The sequence below is a fragment of the Oncorhynchus masou genome, unplaced genomic scaffold, assembly GCF_036934945.1.
Source record: "Oncorhynchus masou masou isolate Uvic2021 unplaced genomic scaffold, UVic_Omas_1.1 unplaced_scaffold_856, whole genome shotgun sequence".
Classification (NCBI taxonomy): domain Eukaryota; kingdom Metazoa; phylum Chordata; class Actinopteri; order Salmoniformes; family Salmonidae; genus Oncorhynchus; species Oncorhynchus masou.
The window spans coordinates 183,879-201,641 of record NW_027015018.1 but is presented as its reverse complement, the minus strand read 5'-3'; the positions used below and the strand labels follow the sequence as shown (position 1 = coordinate 201,641).

At 44.6% G+C, this 17,763-nt stretch overlaps 1 protein-coding gene across 2 annotated transcripts in view; it reads left to right on the top strand.

The window, feature by feature from the left end:
- The window catches only part of ascc1 (activating signal cointegrator 1 complex subunit 1), a 75,714-nt gene that overhangs the window by 266 nt on the left and 57,685 nt on the right, over nucleotides 1–17,763 (top strand). The window contains exons 2-8 of one of the 2 annotated variants that reach the window (XR_010455285.1): nucleotides 291–396; nucleotides 1,364–1,461; nucleotides 2,026–2,204; nucleotides 2,661–2,794; nucleotides 3,147–3,266; nucleotides 4,481–4,605; nucleotides 17,239–17,382. Coding sequence is in view for 1 of the 2 variants with exons in the window: in XM_064963852.1 (XP_064819924.1) it covers nucleotides 291–396; nucleotides 1,364–1,461; nucleotides 2,026–2,204; nucleotides 2,661–2,794; nucleotides 3,147–3,266; nucleotides 4,481–4,605 (762 nt within the window). In the remaining variant the exon portion in view is untranslated. The remainder of the gene's footprint in view (nucleotides 1–290; nucleotides 397–1,363; nucleotides 1,462–2,025; nucleotides 2,205–2,660; nucleotides 2,795–3,146; nucleotides 3,267–4,480; nucleotides 4,606–17,238; nucleotides 17,383–17,763) is intronic. The other variant, XM_064963852.1, reaches the window with a different exon arrangement.

Sequence of the window (17,763 nt, the reverse complement as noted above, 5' to 3'; positions counted from 1 at the left end):
CTAGCCATTATACCTCAGTGGTGCTAGCTCCCTACACCCCCAGATAACTATAGCTAGCTAGCTAGATAAGACAGATGGCTACAATACTGTACAGTACTACCAGATTATTAACTTCATTCTACTGAGACTTAGCTAGTTATAGCTGACCAATTGACCACCACATTGTGTTGTGGGATGCTTGTCTCCTCTAAATGTAGCTGTCTCCTCTCCCATTTGTCCCTGCTGCACCTATTATGGAACACCAAAATGTTCTTGCCAATCTCACAAATGCACTTTGTTGTTTTGATTAGCAAGTGAACAGTTTGACGAAGAAGAAGAGTTCTGTGACAGCCACTCCATAGAACAGACGGACGAAGGTTTCAGCTGCGCCATTGATGTCCCAAGTGTTCTTTACAAGTGAGTTACAAACACCATGTAGGCTATGCGCCCTAAATGGTACCCTATCTCCTATATAGTGCATTACTTTTGACCAGAGCCCTAAGGGAATAGGGTGCCATTTGGGATGCACTTCATGAGTCGATGACTGCATATGAGGTTGCTAGTCCATTTTAGAATCCGGGACTAGGTGACCCACACTCTCGTCTCTAACGCGTGAGCTCAACATTTCCGAACCGTCCCATTACAGATCAAAATGTTGAATAAACCTCATTTGGATTCACATTACCCGTTGTCCACAGGGAAGCGTTTTTTAGCCGGACTTTCAGTACGCTGGTCTGCATATGGTTCTGTTGGTTTGGAGTTTCAATACGTCACGCAATTCGTATGCGGCGTAAACATTTTAGCACTATATGTAAACAATGGCCAAGTGTAACCGTGCCAGAGACCGAACGTTGACGACTTTTAATTTGCAGTAAGACGCAAGCACTTCCAGCTGATTGCGAAGGAAACGTGGTTCAGGCGACAACGTTTGGGTACGTTTGGCGACGTGCCATGCATCAGAAGATTGAAAATACATACACACTTTGCCCGTGCTCATTTCACATACACTATATCTACAACAGTATATCTACAACTCCATATTAATGCTCATGATTTTGGAATGAGCTGTTTGAACAGGTGTCCACATACTTTTGGCCATGTAGTGTAGCAGGAATACAAGCTGACAGAGTCAAACAGACCGACGCCCCATAAAGTCTGGTTAATAAACCTCTGTGTTTATCTCCACTGCCTACCGTCACATTTAAATATAATTGTATTCAACATTCTAGCTTGTAGTTAAGACTACATGAGGTAACCATGGTAACAGCGTAATATTTTAGTCAAATTAGGTGTGTGTGTGTTTCATTAGGGCTGTGTGTACATCTTCAATGAAAATCAAGGATACGGTGTACTAACCAGAGAAGTGTGTTGTTGTTTTTAACAGATACATCATCGGAAGGAAAGGAGAGACACGTAGAAGACTCGAGGCAGACACTAAGACAGACATCCACATTCCAAAACAAGGAGTGGAAGGACAGATCGGTAAGTGGCGTTTTATTAGCGGAGAGACCAGTACCTCTGGTCCAGGGCTTGAGCCCTCTTTCAGCCTTCTTGAAGAAGGGTCAAGCCGCACGTAACGCCCTGAACCAGAGCTTGGAGACCAGCCCAAACCAGAGGTCTATAGTAAAGATACTGGTGCAACACTGTAGCCTCGTCCCATGTTATGACTGTTTGTGCTGTCTCACCAACTCCTATGGTCGGAATTAATCGACAATTAATGTTTTTATATTTATTTTATTTTTAACCTTTATTTAACTAGGCAAGTGATTAACAATGACTATAGGAGTTCACTATGTAAGCACAAACAGACCTGGGACCAGTCTAGCAAAACTCTTTTTTCTCTACCTCTGGGAATTTCAGTGGTTTTCTGTCAGCAGTCAACTCATATTAATGAGTTTAGTAATAAAAGTCAGCCAAGAACATGGCTCCAGCAACCACACAAAACTCAAGTCTTAAGCATTATCCATGAACCTCTGTTCTCCTAAGGGCTAGAATCATGGGATATCACATTTACAGTCACACAATAACGGTCTCGCATTGTTCCAGTGATCACTGGCTCCCAGAAGGCCGCGGTGTCCTCTGCTGTGACTCGTGTCGAGCTCCTGGTGCAGAGCTTTCGCAAGAAGCAGCCGTTCACCCACTTCCTGTCGTTCGCTCTTAACCACCCTCAAGTTCAGGATGGATTCCTGAGGTTTAAAGAGGAGGTGTTGGAGCAGTGTTCTCAGGTAAGGAAGAGAGTGTGTGTGTGTGTGTGTGTGTGTGTGTGTGTGTGTGTGTGTGTGTGTGTGTGTGTGTGTGTGTGTGTGTGTGTGTGTGTGTGTGTGTGTGTGTGTGTGTGTGTGTGTGTGTGTGTGTGTGGCGGATGGGAGGGATGACAATCTGTATAATCGTGCATAATATTCTCAAACTCCAGTTTGAGACTTGACTATATTCCATTCATGTTTATATTGACTGAATAGCTATCAGAGATCTTGGGTCCCTGTTTTAGTTTCTTTGGTTGTCTGGTTCTAGGGTTAAATTATGCAGATCTAGGATCAGCTTCCTCTTCCTCCAGTACTAATCTCAACCATTAGTGGAGGAAATGCAAAACGGACCTAAGATCGGTGTCTAAGGGCAACTTCACCCTACAGTGTTTCTCTGTGCGGTCAGTTCATCGCAGGTCTCTCTCCTCTCTTGTTAAGGACCACGGAGTAGATGGAAGCATCTTCCAGAATCCTGCTAAGCTCCATCTGACAGTCGGCACCCTGGCTCTGCTGAACGACCTGGAAGTGACCCAAGCATGTAAACAACTCCAGCACTGTCAGGACTTTATCAAGTACGTATGATTGACTGACAACTGGGTCATGTTCATTAGGAATCAAACAGATGAAAACAGACTGAAGCAGGAAGGGACTATCCCTATCTAGATTGTAGGGATTGTTTAAACATTTGAGTTGGAGCCTGGAACACATGTTTTGTTATGTAACACACATTATATTATGTTATGTCATGTTATGTTATGGCAAGTAGCACATTATGTTATGTCATGTTATGTAACACACATTATTTCATGTAACACACGGTATGTTATGTCATGTAACACATGTTATGTCATGTTATGTCATGTAACACATTATGTTCTGTCATGTAACACACATTGTTATGTCATGTAACACATTATGTTTCAGGACCATCACAGAAGGGAAGCCTCTCCCGCTGGAGGTGACAGGGATTGAGTACATGAACGATGACCCAGCCATGGTGGATGTCCTGTATGCCAAGGTCCAAGTGAAAGATGGTTCGGACAAGTAAGAGTCTGGTTCCTGGATACTCTCATGTCTCTTTCTTTAACCACAGTCTGTACCACAGTGACTCTGGCTCCTTGAAAAGCACTATATAGAGTGCCTTTGGGAAAAGTATTCAGTATTCAGACCCCTTGACACAGCCTTATTCTAAAATGGATTAAATCCAACATAAAACCTCTGCAATCTACACACAATACCCCATAATGACATCACAATACCCAAGTAATGACATCACAATACCCCATAATGACATCACAATACCCCATAATGACATCACAACACACCATAATGACAAAGCAAAAACAGATTTTTAAAATGATTTGCAAATGTATTAAAATAAAAAACTGAAATACGTTATTTGCATAAGTATTCAGATCCTTTGCTACGAGACTTAAAATTGAGCTCAGGTGCATCCTATTTCCATTGATCATCCTTGATATGTTTCTAAAAATTGATTGAAGTTCACCTGTGGTAAATTCAATTAATCGGACATGATTTGGAAAGGCACACACCTGTCTATATAAGGTCCTACAGTTGTCAGTGCGTGACAGAATGTCCTTGAGTGGCCCAGCCAGAGCCTGGACTTGAACCTGATCGATTGATCTCTGGAGAGACCTGAAAATAGCTGTGCAGCGACACTCCCCATCCAACCTGACAGAACTTGAGAGGATCTGCAGAGAAGAATGGGAGTCCTGGGGAACTCCCCAAATACAGGCGTGCCAAGCTTGTAGCGTCATACCCAAGAAGAGTTGAAGCTGTCATCGCTGCCAAAGGTGCTTCAACAAAGTTCTGAGTAAAGGGTCTGAGTTCTTATGTAAATGTGATATTTCAGTTTTATGTTTTTAATACATTTGCAAACATTTCTAAAAACCTGTTTTTCCTTTGTCATTATGGGGTATTGTGATGTCATTATGGGGTATTGTGATGTCATTATGGGGTATTGTGATGTCATTATGGGGTATTGTGTGGAGATTGTTGAGGGGGGAAACTCCATTGTAGAATAAGTCTGCAACATAACAACATGTGTAAAAAGTCAAGGGGTCTGAGTACTTAACGAATGCTCTGTAAATACCATGTAGTATTATTAGTATTTTTACAGTTGACTTTTTTTGAGTGACAATTAGTCCATTAAAATGATGTTCATCGATAGGATGTCAACAGTGTGAGAGGTTGCTCCCAGGTAACTTGACTGTCTGTGTTGACTGTCTGCTGTGCAGGCTGCAGACCATTGTGGAGCGGCTGGTGGACCACTTTGTTTCCTCAGGGCTGATGGTCAGAGAATGGGACAGAGTGAAACTGCACGGCACAGTGATGAACACTCTGTTCAGGAAGGATGCTTCAGGTAGGATGAAGAAAGTGGTTTTTGTCTATGGCCATCACTGATGTGTGTTTTAGGTATGTGTATTGGAGCTTCATTTTGAAAACAAGGACACTTACTAGAGTACACACACACACACACACACACACACACACACACACACACACACACACACACACACACACACACACACAGTCAGCATAAAGATGGACATTAAGTCAGAGTCAGTCAGCATAAAGATGGACATTAAGTCAGTCACAGCATAAAGATGGACATTAAGTCAGTCACAGCATAAAGATGGACATTAAGTCAGTCACAGCATAAAGATGGACATTAAGTCAGTGTCACTGGACACAGAGTCACAGCATAAAGATGGACATTAAGTCAGTGTCACTGGACACAGAGTCACAGCATAAAGATGGACATTAAGTCAGTGTCACTGGACACAGAGTCACAGCATAAAGATGGACATTAAGTCAGAGTCACTGGACACAGTCACAGCAAAGATGGACATTAAGTCAGAGTCACTGGACATTAAGGAGTCACAGCATAAAGATGGACATTAAGTCAGAGTCACTGGACACAGAGTCACAGCATAAAGATGGACATTAAGTCAGAGTCACTGGACAAGGAGTCACAGCATAAAGATGGACATTAAGTCAGAGTCACAGCATAAAGATGGACATTAAGTCAGAGTCACTGCATAAAGATGGACATTAAGTCAGAGTCACTGCATAAAGATGGACATTAAGTCAGAGTCACAGCATAAAGATGGACATTAACAGAGTCACAGCATAAAGATGGACATTAAGTCAGAGTCACAGCATAAAGATGGACATTAAGTCAGTCACAGCATAAAGATGGACATTAAGTCAGAGTTACTGCATAAAGATGGACATTAAGTCAGAGTCACTGCATAAAGATGGACATTAAGTCAGAGTCACTGGACACAGAGTCACAGCATAAAGATGGACATTAAGTCAGAGTCACTGGACACGGAGTCACAGCATAAAGATGGACATTAAGTCAGAGTCACTGGACACGGAGTCACAGCATAAAGATGGACATTAAGTCAGTCACTGGACACAGAGTCACAGCATAAAGATGGACATTAAGTCAGTCACTGGACACAGAGTCACAGCATAAAGATGGACATTAAGTCAGAGTCACAGCATAAAGATGGACATTAAGTCAGAGTCACAGCATAAAGATGGACATTAAGTCAGTCACTGGACACGGAGTCACAGCATAAAGATGGACATTAAGTCAGTCACTGGACACGGAGTCACAGCATAATCACATTAGTGAAACAAACTGACACCTGAACACACCTCCCCATGTCAACAACACGGATGTAGCAACAACCATAACAACAACAACAACCCCTAGATTTAAAATGTTTTTAAATGTATTTTATTTACCTTTATTTAACTAGGCAAATCAGTTAAGAGCAAATTCTTATTTACAATGACGGCCTACCAAAAGGCCTCCTGCGAGGACGGGGGCTAGGATTAAAAATATATCAAATAAAAATGTTTATAAAAATTATTTTTTTATTTTTGTCAGCAACACATGACAACAACATGGCAGCAGCACAACATGTTAGCAGCACAACATGGTACAAACATTATTGGGCACAGACAACACAAAGGGCAGGAGGGTAGAGACAACAATATATCACGGACAGACCCCTCCCTTTGTCCTGTGCTCTTGGACAGGCCCCTCCCTTTGTCCTGTGCTCTTGGACAGGCCCCTCCCTTTGTCCTGTGCTCTTGGACAGGCCCCTCCCTTTGTCCTGTGCTCTTGGACAGACCCCTCCCTTTGTCCTGTGCTCTTGGACAGACCCCTCCCTTTGTCCTGTGCTCTTGGACAGGCCCCTCCCTTTGTCCTGTGCTCTTGGACAGACCCCTCCCTTTGTCCTGTGCTCTTGGACAGACCCCTCCCTTTGTCCTGTGCTCTTGGACAGGCCCCTCCCTTTGTCCTGTGCTCTTGGACAGACCCCTCCCTTTGTCCTGTGCTCTTGGACAGGCCCCTCCCTTTGTCCTGTGCTCTTGGACAGACCCCTCCCTTTGTCCTGTGCTCTTGGACAGACCCCTCCCTTTGTCCTGTGCTCTTGGACAGACCCCTCCCTTTGTCCTGTGCTCTTGCACACTCTCAGCCCTGGGTTGTTGGCCAGTCTCTCAGCTGGCCAGCCCTGGGTTGTTGGCCAGTCTCTCAGCTGGCCAGTGTAAACTCATGCGTGAAAGAACTAGGGCTGGACTTGATCCACGGCCAACTGAATGAAACCCCTTGTCACTGCTGTTGGAAAACACTCTGTCCTGTTGCACACAAACAGAGTTGTGGCCAAAGAGAGAGCGAGCGAGCGAGGGAGGGAGGGAGGGAAGGTTACTGTTGGTTCTGCGCTTGTTGTTGACTAGCTCAGAATAGCTCTGAATTGCTCAGAATGCGGTGTTTTAGGTACGTCACTGCTGCATACCAGATGATTGGTCAGCATTATGTTGTTAGAATCACAGCTGTTCCATAACAGACAGGGACATTGACCAATCAGGGTGGTGGTGGTGGTAATGCTGTCATCTGTTTAGTGTTTTTCAGAGCGAGAGTAATTTAGGATCATATCTCCCAGAACAGTTCATAGGGATGTCCACCTGGTTTGAACAGTGTTGTAATAAACGGTGTGGTTGACGTTGAACTCCACTAAACCTCATTAACACACTAGATGTGTGTTTTGTTCATTAGGGTCAAAGGACCTTTTTTCAAAGTTCACCTTTTTGTTAACCAAATCTGTATTTTGGATGTAAATGTTGTGTTCTAATTGTCCAGACACCTTTTTGTTAACCAAATCTGTATTTTTCGATGTAAATGTCGAGTTCTAAGTGTCCAGACACCTTTTTTTACTTGGTTGTGAGGAAATCTACCCCACCAGCGATAGACTTCCTCATGCTCGTTGTGCAGTTGCAGAGGCACAGATAAAACACCAACAAAGGCTACAAAAACACCCAAAAATATATCTATTTATTTTGGAAACGACAACGCTCTCAGTATCAGGGTTTACCCGCGGTGCTCGGGGTTTACCCGCGGTGCTCAGGGTTTACCCGCGGTGCTCAGGGTTTACACGCGGTGCTCGGGGTTTACCCGCAGTGATCTGGGTTTACACGCGGTGCTCAGGGTTTACCCGCGGTCCTCAGGGTTTACCCGCGGTCCTCAGGGTTTACACACGGTGCTCGGGGTTTACCTGCCGTGCTCGGGGTTTACCCGCGGTGCTCGGGGTTTACCCGCGGTGCTCGGGGTTTACCTGCCGTGCTCAGGGTTTACCCGCGGGGCTCAGGGTTTACCCGCGGTGCTCAGGGTTTACCCGCAGTGCTCAGGGTTTACCCGCGGTGCTCAGGGTTTACCCACGGTGCTCAGGGTTTACCCGCGGTGCTCAGGGTTTACCCGCGGTGCTCAGGGTTTACACACGGTGCTCAGGGTTTACCCGCGGTGCTCAGTGTTTACCCGCAGTGATCTGGGTTTACACGCGGTGCTCGGGGTTTACCCGCGGTGCTCGGGGTTTACACGCGGTGCTCGGGGTTTACCCGCGGTGCTCGGGGTTTACCCGCAGTGCTCGGGGTTTACCCGCGGTGCTCGGGGTTTACCCGCAGTGCTCAGGGTTTACCCGCGGGGCTCAGAGTTTACCTATCTTTTGTTGTGTGTTTTCCAGCCGAAGCCGGAGGAGGAAGGCAGAACATGAAGGAGGGGAGGGTTTACCTGCCGTGAACATATTAAAGGTCAGAGGTCAAACAACACCAAACAAATAAACATCCTGGTGGCTCACCTTTTTACCTGCCGTGCTGTTGTCTGTTGAACAATACAACCTTTAGGTCTGTCTCATAGGAGATAATTTCGGTCTCCCATATTGAGCAATAATATGTTTTTGTCGGGTTGTCTTTATTCTTGACTATTACTCCCATAATATTTTGGGTGGAAGACTATTCAGAGAAGCAATAGGAACATTCCAGGAACACACAAAGCCTCAGGGCTTACATAATGCAGTAAGATTTAGCAGACTCACTCACTCAGTGAGATTTATTTAGCACCACTGATTCAGTCAGTAAGATGGTAGACAGTTCATTCAGTCAGTAAGATGGTAGACAGTTCATTCAGTCAGTAAGATGGTAGACAGTTCATTCAGTCAGTAAGATGGTAGACCGTTAATTCAGTCAGTAAGATGGTAGACAGCCCATTCTGTCAGCAAGATGGTAGACATCCCATTCTGTCAGCAATATGGTAGGCAGTTCATTCAGTCAGTAAGATGGTAGACAGCCCATTCAGTCAGTAAGATGGTGGGTAGTTCATTCAGTCAGTAACATGGTAGGTAGTTCATTCAGCCAGTAACATGGTAGGTATAGTTCATTCAGTCAGTAAAATGGTGCCGGGGTTAATTCAGTCAGTAAGATGGTAGACAGTAAGATGGTAGACAGTTCATTCAGTCAGCAAGATGGTAGACAGTTCAATCAAGATGGTAGACAGTTCAATCAAGATGGTGACAGTTCATTCAGTCAGTAAGATGGTAGACAGTTCATTCAGTCAGTAAGATGGTAGTCAGTTCATTCAGTCAGTAAGATGGTAGACAGTTCATTCAGTCAGTAAGATGGTGTCAGTTCATTCAGTCAGTAAGATGGTAGGCAGTTCATTCAGTCAGTAAGAAGGTAGGCAGTTCATTCAGTCAGTAAGATGGTAGGCAGTTCATTCAGTCAGTAAGAAGGTAGGCAGTTCATTCAGTCAGTAAGATGGTAGGCAGTTCATTCAGTCAGTCAAATGATACACCAGTTCAATTAAACATCAAGATGGTGGACAGTTCATTCAAGATGTCTGTTGAACAATACAACTTTCAGGTCTGTCAAAATGGAGATAGTTCATTGAGTCAATAAAATGGTCGGGTTGTCTTTATTCTTGACTTTAGTCATAAGATGGTGGTAGTTCATTCAGTCAGAAGCAATGGAACATTCATTCAGTCACAAAGATGGTAGTCAGTAAGATTTAGACAGTTCATTCAGTCAGTAAGATGGTAGACAGTTCATTCAGTCAGTAAGATGGTAGTCACTAAGATGGTAGACAGTTCATTCAGTCAGTAAGATGGTAGACAGTTAATTCAGTCAGTAAGATGGTAGACAGTTCATTCAGTCAGTAAGATGGTAGACAGTTCATTCAGTCAGTAAGATTGTAGTCAGTTCATTCAGTCAGTAAGATGGTAGTCACTAAGATGGTAGACAGTTCATTCAGTCAGTAAGATGGTAGACAGTTCATTCAGTCAGTAAGATGGTAGACAGTTCATTCAGTCAGTAAGATGGTAAGATGGTAGACAGTTCATTCAGTCAGTAAGATGGTAGACAGTTCATTCAGTCAGTAAGATGGTAGTCACTAAGATGGTAGACAGTTCATTCAGTCAGTAAGATGGTAGACAGTCACTAAGATGGTAGACAGTTCATTCAGTCAGTAAGATGGTAGACAGTTAATTCAGTCAGTAAGATGGTAGACAGTTCATTCAGTCAATAAGATGGTAGTCAGTTCATTCAGTCAGTAAGATGGTAGACAGTTAATTCAGTCAGTAAGATGGTAGACAGTTAATTCAGTCAGTAAGATGGTAGACAGTTCATTCAGTCAGTAAGATGGTAGTTCATTCAAGATGGTAGGCAGTTCATTCAGTCAGTAAGATGGTAGACAGTTAATTCAGTCAGTAAGATGGTAGACAGTTAATTCAGTCAGTAAGATGGTAGACAGTTCATTCAGTCAATAAGATGGTAGTCAGTTCATTCAGTCAGCAAGATGGTAGTTGTTCATTCAGTCAGTAAGATGGTAGACAGTTCATTCAGTCAGCAAGATGGTAGACAGCCCATTTCAAGATGGTAGACAGTTAATTCAGTCAGTAAGATGGTAGACAGTTCATTCAGTCAGTAAGATGGTAGTCAGTAAGATGGTAGACAGTTCATTCAGTCAGCAAGATGGTGGACAGTTCATTCAGTCAGTAAGATGGTAGACAGTTCATTCAGTCAGTAAGATGGTAGTCACTAAGATGGTACAGTTCATTCAGTCAGTAAGATGGTAGACAGTTAATTCAGTCAGTAAGATGGTAGACAGTTAATTCAGTCAGTAAGATGTTAGACAGTTCATTCAGTCAGTAAGATGGTAGACAGTTCATTCAGTCAGTAAGATGGTAGTCAGTTCATTCAGTCAGTAAGATGGTAGACAGTTCATTCAGTCAGCAAGATGGTGGACAGTTCATTCTGTCAGTAAGATGGTGGACAGTTCATTCAGTCAGTAAGATGGTAGACAGTTCATTCAGTCAGTAAGATGGTAGACAGTTCATTCTGTCAGTAAGATGGTGGACAGTTCATTCAGTCAGTAAGATGGTAGACAGTTCATTCAGTCAGTAAGATGGTAGACAGTTCATTCAGTCAGCAAGATGGTAGACAGCTCATTCAGTCAGCAAGATGGTGGACAGTTCATTCAGTCAGTAAGATGGTAGACAGCCCATTCAGTCAGTAAGATGGTAGACAGCCCATTCAGTCAGCAAGATGGTATCCAGTCAGGTAGGTGATGCAACAATACCTCTGGCTCTGTTTCATGTGGATTAGCTGCCCTCTGCTGGTAAAATGTAAGAACTACAATAGTATATTCCTGGTGCGGTCTGTCTGAATGGAGCAGTGCTCTAGTCCTGGGCCCAGTTTTTCCAAAGCTATCTATCTGGATTTAGCCTATCGGATAGGACATAATTAAGTACATATAAATATTATGAATCGAACAAATGAATAATTCACTTGAATAGGGACCGTTCTGTTTATTTTGGGCTCCCGAGTGGCACAGTGGTCTAAGGCATTGCATCTCAGTGCTAGAGGCGTCAGAAACCCTGGTTCAACAGAAACCCTGGGGTTCAATTCCAGGTGTAGGCCGTCATTGTAAATAAGAGTTTGTTCTTAACTGACTTACCTAATAAAATAAAGGAAAAAACAAATATATAATGTTAGTTTTTGCCCTTGTGCTACACACCTGATTCCACTAATCGGCTCATCAAACCTATTGGTTCCCCAGGACCATGACTAAGAGACACTGGAATAGAGTGTTGATTAGACCTGATATATATTCCTGACAGACAACCCAACACGCTGGGTTTGATCCCTCCAACCAACCATAACTGAAAAGATCAATGACATTTTATTAGTCATAAGAATTTAGAATGTTATGAGTGTTGTTAGAACTGGGAATTTATTTAAATTTTATTTATTTGACCTTTATTCAACTAGGCAAATCAGTTAAGAACAAATTCTTATTTACAATGCCTACCTAGGAACAGTGGGTTAACTGGTCTAGGAACAGTGGGTTAACTGCATTGTTCAGGGGCAGAACGACAGATTTGTGCCTTGTCAGCTCGGGGGTTTGAACTTGCATCCTTCCGGTTACTAGTCCAACACTCTAACCACTAGGCTACCCTGCCGCCCAATCAGCATCCATTTCCTCATTAGGTCCAATGATCAGTGTCTTCACAATGTATTCAGACCCCTTGACTTTCTCCACATGTTGTTGTGTTTCAGCCTATTTTAAAATAGATTAAATTGAGATGTTGTTTGTCACTGGCCAACACACAATACCCCAGAATGTCAAAGTGGAATTATGTTTTTTGAATTATTTTACAAATTAATTTGAAAGGAAACGCTGAAATATCTTGAGTCAATAAGTATTTAACCCTTTTGTTCTGCCAAGTCTAAACCACTTCAGTTGTAAAAAGTTGCTTAACAAGACACATAATAAGTTGCATGGATTCACTCTGTCTGCAGTAATAGTGTTTAACATGATTTTTGAATAACTACCTAACCTCTGTGGGACACTTTAAAAAAATATACAAAAAAATATTAAACTAGGCAAGTCATTTAAGAACATATTCTTATTTTCAATGACGGCCTAGGAACAGTGGGTTAACTGCCTGTTCAGGGGCAGAACAACAGATTTGAACCTTGTCAGCTCGGGATTTGATCTTGCAACCTTTCGGTTACTAGTCCAACGCTCCAACCACTGGGCTACCTGCCGCCCCTATGGGGTATTGGGGTATTATGGGGTTTTGTGTGTCGATTGATGAGGAAATTGTTGTATTTAATCAGTTTCAGAATAAGGCTGTAATGTAACAAAATGTAGGAAAAATTCAAGGGGTCTGAATAGTTTCCGAAGGTGTTTGGGATAAATCAGCATGGCAGCCGATAGAGGGCTTTCATACACTCACCTTAGAGATGAATTCACCTTGGGGGTCCTCCCAATGTTTAGATATGACAAACTGAGCCTTCAGCGCAGTAGCGTACCCTATTCCCTATATAGTGCACTACTTATAACCAGATCCCTATGGGCCCTGGTCACTATATAGTGCACTACTTATAACCTGATCCCTATGGGCCCTGGTCACTATATAGTGCACTACTTATAACCTGATCCCTATGGGCCCTGGTCACTATATAGTGCACTACTTATAACCTGATCCCTATGGGCCCTGGTCACTATATAGTGCACTATTTATAACCTGATCCCTATGGGCCCTGGTCACTATATAGTGCACTATTTATAACCTGATCCCTATGGGCCCTGGTCACTATATAGTGCACTATTTATAACCTGATCCCTATGGGCCCTGGTCACTATATAGTGCACTACTTATAACCTGATCCCTATGGGCCCTGGTCACTATATAGTGCACTATTTATAACCTGATCCCTATGGGCCCTGGTCACTATATAGTGCACTACTTATAACCTGATCCCTATGGGCCCTGGTCACTATATAGTGCACTACTTATAACCAGATCCTATGGGCCCTGGTCACTATATAGTGCACTACTTATAACCAGATCCCTATGGGCCCTGGTCACTATATAGTGCACTACTTATAACCAGATCTTATGGGCCCTGGTCACTATATAGTGCACTACTTATAACCAGATCATTATGGACCCTGGTCACTATATAGTGCACTACTTATAACCAGATCTCAATGGGCCCTGGTCACTATATAGTGCACTACTTATAACCTGATCATTATGGCCCTGGTCACTATATAGTGCACTACTTATAACCTGATCATTATGGGCCCTGGTCACTATATAGTGCACTACTTATAACCTGATCCCTATGGGCCCTGGTCACTATATAGTGCACTACTTATAACCTGATCCCTATGGGCCCTGGTCACTATATAGTGCTCTACTTATAACCAGATCTCAATGGACCCTGGTCACTATATAGTGCACTACTTATAACCTGATCATTATGGGCCCTGGTCACTATATAGTGCACTACTTATAACCTGATCCCTATGGGCCCTGGTCACTATATAGTGCACTACTTATAACCTGATCATTATGGACCCTGGTCACTATATAGTGCACTACTTATAACCTGATCCCTATGGACCCTGGTCACTATATAGTGCACTACTTATAACCTGATCCCTATGGGCCCTGGTCACTATATAGTGCCCTACTTATAACCTGATCCCTATGGGCCCTGGTCACTATATAGTGCACTACTTATAACCTGATCCTATGGACCCTGGTCACTATATAGTGCACTACTTATAACCAGATCCCTATGGGCCCTGGTCACTATATAGTGCACTACTTATAACCTGATCCCTATGGGCCCTGGTCACTATATAGTGCACTACTTATAACCTGATCCCTATGGACCCTGGTCACTATATAGTGCACTACTTATAACCAGATCCCTATGGGCCCTGGTCACTATATAGTGCAACTTATAACCTGATCCCTATGGACCCTGGTCACTATATGTGTTCACCTTATAACCAGATCCCTATGGGCCCTGGTCACTATATAGTGCACTACTTATAACCAGATCATTATGGACCCTGGTCACTATATAGTGCACTACTTATAACCAGATCCCTATGGGCCCTGGTCACTATATAGTGCACTACTTATAACCAGATACCATGGGCCCTGGAGAAGCACTACTTATAATGTCCCTGCAGGGCTCTGTCAGTATATGTGTTCACTACTTATAACCTGATCCATATGGCCCTGGCCAGTCTATAGTGCAGTACCATAACCTGATCCCTTGAGAAGCAACATATGTCACTGCTTATAACCTGATCACTATGGACCATGGTCACTATATAGTGCACTACTTATAACTTGATCTCAATGGGTGCCCTGTCAGTACCATGTGTTCCCTACTTATAACCTGTCTATGGGCCCTGGTCCTATATAGTCTCTTATAACCTGATCCCTATAGCCCTGGTCTCTGTGCACTACCATGTGATCCCTATGGGTCTCTGTCAGTACCATGTGCACCCTGCATAACTTGTCTCTGTCAGTCACCATGTAGTGCCTACTTATAACCAACATGATGTCCCTGCAGAGTCTCTGTCAGATCCATGTGGGCCCTGGTCACTATATAGTGCACTACATGATGTCCCTGCAGAGTCTCTGTCAGTACCATGTGTTTCCTTATAAGCAACATGATGTCCCTGCAGAGTCTCTGTCAGTACCATGTGGACCCTGGTCACATATGTGCACTACTTATAACATGTGATCCCTCAATGGGTCCCTGCATAGTGCACTACTTATAACCTGATCCCTACCATGTGTTCCCTGGAGAAGCAACATGATGTCCCTGCAGAGTCTCTGTCAGTACCATGTGTTCCCTGGAGAAGCAACATGATGTCCCTGCAGACTCTGTATAACCATGTGTTCCCTGGAGAAGTGCAACATGATGTCCCTGCAGAGTCTCTGTACCATGTGCACCTTATAACCATGATCCCTGCAGGTCTCTGTCAGTACCATGTGTTCCCTGGTCACTATATAGTCTACTTATGATGTCCCTGGTCACTATATAGAGTCTCTGTCAGTACCATGTGTTCCCTGCAGAGTCTCTGTCAGTACCATGTGTTCCTGGAGAGTCTCTGTCAGTACCATGATGTTCCCTGGTCTCTGTCAGTACCATGTGTTCACTACTCTATAACCTGATTCCTGCAGAGTCTCTGTCAGTACCATTATAACCTGAGTCTCTGTCAGTGGACCATTGCCCTGCAGAGTCTCTGTCAGAACCATGGTTCCTTTGAGCAGCAACATGATGAATGTCCCTGCAGAGTCTCTGTCAGTACCATGTGTTCCCTGGAGAAGCAACATGATGTCCCTGCAGAGTCTCTGTTAGTACCATGTGTTCCCTGGAGAAGCAACATGATGTCCCTGCAGAGTCTCTGTCAGTACCATGTGTTCCCTTGAGAAGCAACATGATGTCCCTGCAGAGTCTCTGTCAGTACCATGTGTTCCCTGGAGAAGCAACATGATGTCCCTGCAGAGTCTTTGTCAGTACCATGTGTTTCCTGGAGAAGCAACATGATGTCCCTGCAGAGTCTCTGTCAGTACCATGTGTTTCCTGGAGAAGCAACATGATGTCCCTGCAGAGTCTCTGTCAGTACCATGTGTTCCCTGGAGAAGCAACATGATGTCCCTGCAGAGTCTCTGTCAGTACCATGTGTTCCCTGGAGAAGCAACATGATGTCCCTGCAGAGTCTCTGTCAGTACCATGTGTTCCCTGGAGAAGCAACATGATGTCCCTGCAGAGTCTCTGTCAGTACCATGTGTTCCCTGGAGAAGCAACATGATGTCCCTGCAGAGTCTCTGTCAGTACCATGTGTTCCCTGGAGAAGCAACATGATGTCCCTGCAGAGTCTCTGTCAGTACCATGTGTTCCCTGCAGAGTCTCTGTCAGTACCATGTGTTCCCTGCAGAGTCTCTGTCAGTACCATGTGTTCCCTGGAGAAGTTTATTTTATTCATCATTTTTATTTAACCTTTATTACCCAGGCAAGTCAGTTAAAAGAACAAAATCTTATTTACAATGACGGCCTACCCCGGCCAAACCCTGACGACGCTGTGCCAAACCCTGACGACGCTGGGCCAAACCCTGACGACGCTGGGCCAAACCCTGACGACGCTGGGCCAAACCCTGACGACGCTGGGCCAAACCCTGACGACGCTGGGCCAATTGCGCGCCGCCTTATGGGACTCCCAATTACGGCCGGTTGTGATACAGCCTGGAATCAAACCAGGGTGTCTGTAGTGATGCCTTAGACCGCTGTGCCACTTGGGAGCCCTTAGTAGCCACAGTAACACCATCTTTGAGAGAGAGGAATCAAACCAGGGTGTCTGAGAGACCATAGACTTTGAGAGAGAGAGACACCAGAGAGAGAGAGAGAGAGAGAGAGAGAGAGAGAGAGAGAGAGAGAGAGAGAGAGAGAGAGAGAGAGAGAGAGAGAGAGAGAGAGAGAGAGATCTCATCGTTTTGTCATTCTGTTGATGGTTGTGGAGTGGAATTTAAGCAGAGTTATTTTTTTGTTCGGCTGTAGTTGTATCTATATAACCAGAACCTCATCAAAACTCTGGTCCAGTTCACAACGTGGTCATGTAGAACTACATTGTGTAAACAGGAAATTCACATAACAATGTTAGTAGTGGTTTCCTAGGGTGTGTCGCAAATGCCTCCCTATTCACAATCTAGTGCACTTCTTCTGGTCAAAAGTAGTGCACTAATATAGGGAACAGGGTGTAATTTGGGACACACAATAACACTCAGATTGACAGTATTGTTCTAACTCTCTTGTCTTGTTCTTAACGTAGAGCTTTGGGTCGTACCATTTTGGGGAGTTTGATCTGAGTGCCGTCCAGATTTCCCAGAGGTATTCTACCGACTGCACCGGTTTCTACACCTCCGCTGGCCTTCTGAACTTCTCCTGACCGCCTCTCCCCTGAACGTTCACTCAGGTACAGGAGGGAGGGAGGGAGGGGGGGGGGAGGGGGGGAGGGAGGGAGGGGGAGGGAGAGAGGGATGGAGGGAGGGAGGGAGGGGGAAGGGAGGGAGGGAGGAGGGAGAGGAAGGGAGGGGAGGGAGGGAGGGAGGGAGAGAGAGAGAGAGGAAGGGAGGGAGGGAGGGAGGGAGGGAGGGAGGGAGGGAGGGAGGGAGGGAGGGGGAGAGGGAGGGAGGGAGGGAGAGGGGGAGGAGAGGGAGGGAGGGAGGGAGGGAGAGGAAGGGAGGGAGAGAGGGGGGGAGGGAGGGAGAGGGAGGAGGGGAGGGAGGGAGAGGGGGGAGGAGGGGGGAGGGAGGGAGGGAGGGGAGGGGGAGGGAGGGAGAGGGAGGGAGGAGGG